Source organism: Porites lutea, chromosome 6 (assembly GCF_958299795.1).
Source record: "Porites lutea chromosome 6, jaPorLute2.1, whole genome shotgun sequence".
NCBI lineage: Eukaryota > Metazoa > Cnidaria > Anthozoa > Scleractinia > Poritidae > Porites > Porites lutea.
The window spans coordinates 21,857,997-21,862,817 of NC_133206.1; the positions used below are offsets into that span (position 1 = coordinate 21,857,997).

The window sequence follows — 4,821 nt, forward strand, 5'->3', positions numbered from 1 at the left end:
TAAAATGTGGTGAAAAGCTTCAGACCTTACTACGAGAGAGTGGCAAAAAACGCAAAGGTGGGTGGGTAACTCTTCAGCTGGGGGCTTTACATGAACGTCAACACAATTATCAAGACGCAAAAGAGCTTTATTTGGAAGGACTCGGTATCTTGATAGAGACGGGAGATGCAAAAGGAGAGCTATTTGGTTCGATAAACCTAGGCAAACTGCTTACGTCTCTGGACGAGTTTGCTAAGGCCCGTCCATATCTCGAGAAAGCACTTGCAATTGCAAAGGAAATTGGCGACAGCGAAAGAGAGGAGGTATGTCACGCGTGCCTGGGAAGAGTGTTTGAGGGTCTTGATGAGTATTACAAGGCTGAAGAATGTTACAAAAGAGCACTTAACTACGCAAAGGAAGTTGGCAACCACAGTAACGAAGCCACCCGCTACGAAGACTTAGGAACTGTGTTTAGGTCTCGCGGTCAATTGAATAAGGCGAAAGAATTTTACGAAAAAGCGCTTACCAAGAGAAGGGGAATGGGTGACAAGAAGGGACAGGCCAGCTGCTTAACAAGACTAGGAACTGTGTTTAGGTCAGTCCATGACCTTGTCAAGGCTGAGGAGTACTTCGAAAAAGCACTAGTTATTGCAAAAGAAATTGGCGACAAGGAAGGAGAAGCTACTAATTTTGAACATCTAGGAACTGTGTACAAATCTCGCAGGAAATTTTCCAAGGCTAAAGAATGTTACGAACGAGCAGTTGCAGTATGGCAAGAATCTGCAAACAGAACTGAAAAGGCAAGCAGCTATAGGCGTCTAGGAGATGTGTTAGATTCTCTCGCTGATCACGCATCAGCTATAAAGTGTTATCAAAAAGCAAGGGCAATTAGTTTAGAGACTGGTAACTCAATGGAAGCTTCTATAAACTGCAACAAAATAGCAGAAGCTTGTCAGTCTCTCCGTGAATTTGCCACGGCTAAAGAATATAGTGAAAAAGCGCTGGCAATCGCAGTAACAACTGGCGACAGAATAACAGAAGCTTCTTGCTATGAAGAGCTTGGACTAGTGTCTCATTCTCTCCAAGAACTCCACAAGGCGAGTGAATATTTGAAAAAGGCACTTGCCATCACAAGAGAAATTGGTGACAAAAGCGGAGAAGCAGACGTGAGTTATTTCCTAGGAAGTGTGTTTGCAGAACTCTTTGAATTTCGCAAGGCTAAAGAATATACACAGAACGCACTGTTGTATTTTAAAGAAATGGGAGACAGCTTTAAAGAAGCTTACTGCTACGGTAATCTTGCCGTTGCGTGTTCTAACCTAGGTGAATTTTCCGAAGCTGAAGTATATTACGAGAAATCAGTTGTATTGAGTCGTAAGGTTGGAGACATTGAAGGTGAGGTATCAAACCATGCTAAGTGGTCATTAATCAAACTGCTAGAGGGGAACATACATGAGGCTGAATCGCATCTCTCTGTCAACTTTTCTAGGTACGAGGATATGCTAAATGCGATGGGAGGTAATGAGCAGTTCAAAATGTCGTTTCTGGATAAAAATTTCCATGCGTACCGTGGCGTCAGTCTATTTTATCGGTTAATAGGGAGCCATGCTAAAGCTCTTCAAACTGAAGAACTTGCCCGATCCAGAGCATTGGTAGACTTATTATCCACTCATTTCTCCGTGAAAAACCAGATATCCACCAGTGCACAGCCATATGCTGATCTTCATGAAATCGTAAATAATGAAAGTAACAGTGTTTTTCTGTACATTTCGTATCTGAAAGATCTCCTATTTACGTGGATTCTCACAGCAGACAAACCGATTCGTTATCAACAAATTAACATCGGGGAATATTTCGATAGTGAGTTTTCGTCAAGAACTGTCGATGAAGTTCTTAGCAACGAAACCTGGAGAGAAGTCCTAGTTGAAAACCAGTCCGAAGATCGATCTTGGTTTCCTTCGAACGCCTGCAGCTCCTCCCAGAAAGAATTTCCCAAACTGCATAAAGCGAAGGATGAACACCAATCACCGGAACCTACTCTTGTTGACAGTTACAAACTGATCATCGCCCCTGTAGTTGATTTGCTCGTTGAGCCCGAAATTATTGTCGTTCCTGATCGAGTCTTTTTTAAAGTCCCATTTGCAGCACTGCAGGAAGAAAATGGAAAGTATTTATCAGAGAGTTTCAGGATCCGCATCGTGCCCTCTATGACTTCTCTGAAGCTCATTCATGACAGCCCAGCAGATTATCACAGTCACACTGGTGCACTGATAGTGGGGGATCCCGAGGTTGGAAGCGTGCTGTTCAAGGAAAGTATTGAGATTGTATCGAGGCTGCCTTCTGCAAGCGAAGAAGTAGAGATAATTGGAAAACTGCTCGGTTTTCAACCTCTGCGAGGAAAGCAAGCAACCAAGCAGGCGGTTCTTGACAGCATAAAGTCGGTGAGTCTTATACATATCGCTGCCCATGGTGATGCTGAAAGAGGGGAAATCGTCCTTGCCCCTCCACCCGCCATCAACAGGACTCCAGAAGAGGAAGACTACTTGTTGACAATGGCTGAAATTTCCCAAGTTCGGCTGAGAGCAAAACTTGTGGTCCTTAGCTGCTGTCATAGTGCAAAAGGACAAATCAGAGCAGAGGGAGTGGTTGGAATTGCTCGAGCATTTTTAGGATCCGGTGCACGCTCAGTGTTGGTGGCACTTTGGGCCATAGAAGACAAGGCAACAAAACAGTTCATGAGTCGTTTTTACGAGCACCTTGTTAGTGGGGAAAGTGCCAGTGAATCTCTTCACCAGGCCATGAAGTGGATGAGAGAAAACGGCTATTCCAAAGTGGGGCAATGGGCACCATTTATGCTGATTGGAGATAACGTGACATTTGATTTTGGAGCGAAAGGTTGGTATCAATCAGTGATTTATTTCACATACTTTCAATTCGACCCTCTTCCTTCAATAAGGGCCCCTTTTTCAATGAGCAGCAGCAGGCAAGTGAAAGTTTGTTAAAAACGCTCTCGTAAGTTAGTTCCTTTATTTATTTTCGCTTACGTATACTAACAAGCGCCCTTATCATGTAAGCACCCTTACCTTAAGCCCGGATTCTATTAGTCCTCATAGATTGTATTCTTTTTTTTTCTTTCACAAAATTCGTCAGGTGTCATTGATATCAACCGCTTTTCGTCTTTCGTTTTTAAATGAAGATCCGACACGGGGGTTATTTAGAACCGTGACGTCACTGGCACCTCAGATGACGAAACAAGATCATTCTTTTAAATGATTTATTATAACCCTCCATAATAATGTAGTATTGGAACGGTGACGTCACTGGCACCTCAGATGGCGCCATAAGATCATTTCTTTAAATGATTTATTATAACCCTCCACGTTTCTTAATAATGTAGTATCAATGTCGATATAAAACCAATTGAGGGTGGAGTTAACAGCCTTTCCTTGGCCACAGAAGGTCAAAAACATCCTAGCTTGAATAGGGTTAAAGTATTTTTAATTTTCCGTTGAATACAACAGATTTATAAAAATCTTATTTATTTACATATTCACTCTGATTACCCGTAGAGTATGTAATGGTCATGAATTTTTAGTTTGCAGTGCCGGCCAAGATGAACAGAGCAAATGAAGCTATAATCTCACAAGCTTTGTACGGACCTGAACTGAGAGGCAACGATTTGCTTTATCAACTGTTTCAGGTGTTCACCTGATTGAGTTAGCAGGGGCCCAACCACTGTTTTCTGGAAAAATATCTGTTCGAAGAAGCAAGTACCGTAAATCCTCTATTAAGCCCCCCTCCCCCCCCCCCCCGGGGGTGGGTTATTTAATTTAGAAAGGGCGATGTACGATGTTATCAGTTCTCCATAAAGAACTAGAATACAACGTGGAAAAGCTCATGTACGAGAAGTTTGAGGTCATGCAGCTGCGGATCAGAATCAAATCCAATCTTCCAGTTACTAAACCAACCACCCCTGATCAATCCAAACGAAGTTTTACAGTCGTTGTTGATTAATACAGTCTATCATTTATTAGCGAAGAATAAATAGGGGAGGGGAGGGGGGTTTAATAGAGAGGGGGAGATTATTACCTTTCTTCCCCTGAAGGGGGGGGGGGCTTATTTGAGAGTGGGGGTTAATATAAGATTTACGGTATTGCCTAGAATTTTCTATTGCCTGAAGACGGCTAAAAATTTCTTAATAACCGTTCCTGTCCTGTTCAATTTTGGAAGCTCATCTAATAAATTCCCTACGATTTTCGGAAGTTTAATTTTTCACATTTCACTCCCCAGGTTTGGCTATTTTTCGTAGAAAAAAGGAAACCTAAAATTTTTGGATTAAAAAATGTGACAGAAGAGTAATCAGAAAAATTCTCTCTTTCGAAATACGTTTAATTGCATCTTAATTTGTCGGGAAAATAAAACTGAAGCCCTCGTAATTTTGATAACACTTAAGTTCCCCTAGGATGACCAAACAGACTCCAATTTTAGAGCGCTGCTTAGAATGCATTCCTAGAGATCTAAAAGTACTCTGGATAGCTTTAAAAGTGATTTCAATGTATTTAGGAGGAAACCGTCGTTGGGTGCCTCTGAGTTAGATGTACTTAGTGTTAGTTTATTCAACGTTTCGTTATGATTACATACCAGGGAGTATAATGGGCAGAGAGGGAATCTTAGGGTGTAGGCCAGGAAATGTGAATTTCATTAAAGTTATTTTTAGAGGTTGTAATTAAAGGGAAGTCTAATTCCTTGGGACGTCCGCATAATGTCCTATGACTCTCTCGTGACAACACCGAATAACGATTTGCTGACCACTCTGGATACAAGCTTTCGATTATTAGAGAC

The 4,821-nt window shown here is 41.9% G+C and overlaps 1 protein-coding gene across 1 annotated transcript; it reads left to right on the forward strand.

Annotated features, from left to right (window-relative positions):
- The first annotated feature begins 2,046 nt into the window (after positions 1-2,046).
- Positions 2,047-3,765, forward strand: LOC140941176 (tetratricopeptide repeat protein 28-like). Its single transcript, XM_073390148.1, has 2 exons — positions 2,047-2,874; positions 3,575-3,765. Exons 1-2 carry the CDS (start codon positions 2,187-2,189, stop codon positions 3,607-3,609), a joined length of 723 nt encoding a protein of 240 aa, XP_073246249.1. The 5' UTR covers positions 2,047-2,186; the 3' UTR covers positions 3,610-3,765.
- Positions 3,766-4,821: the final 1,056 nt, after the last annotated feature.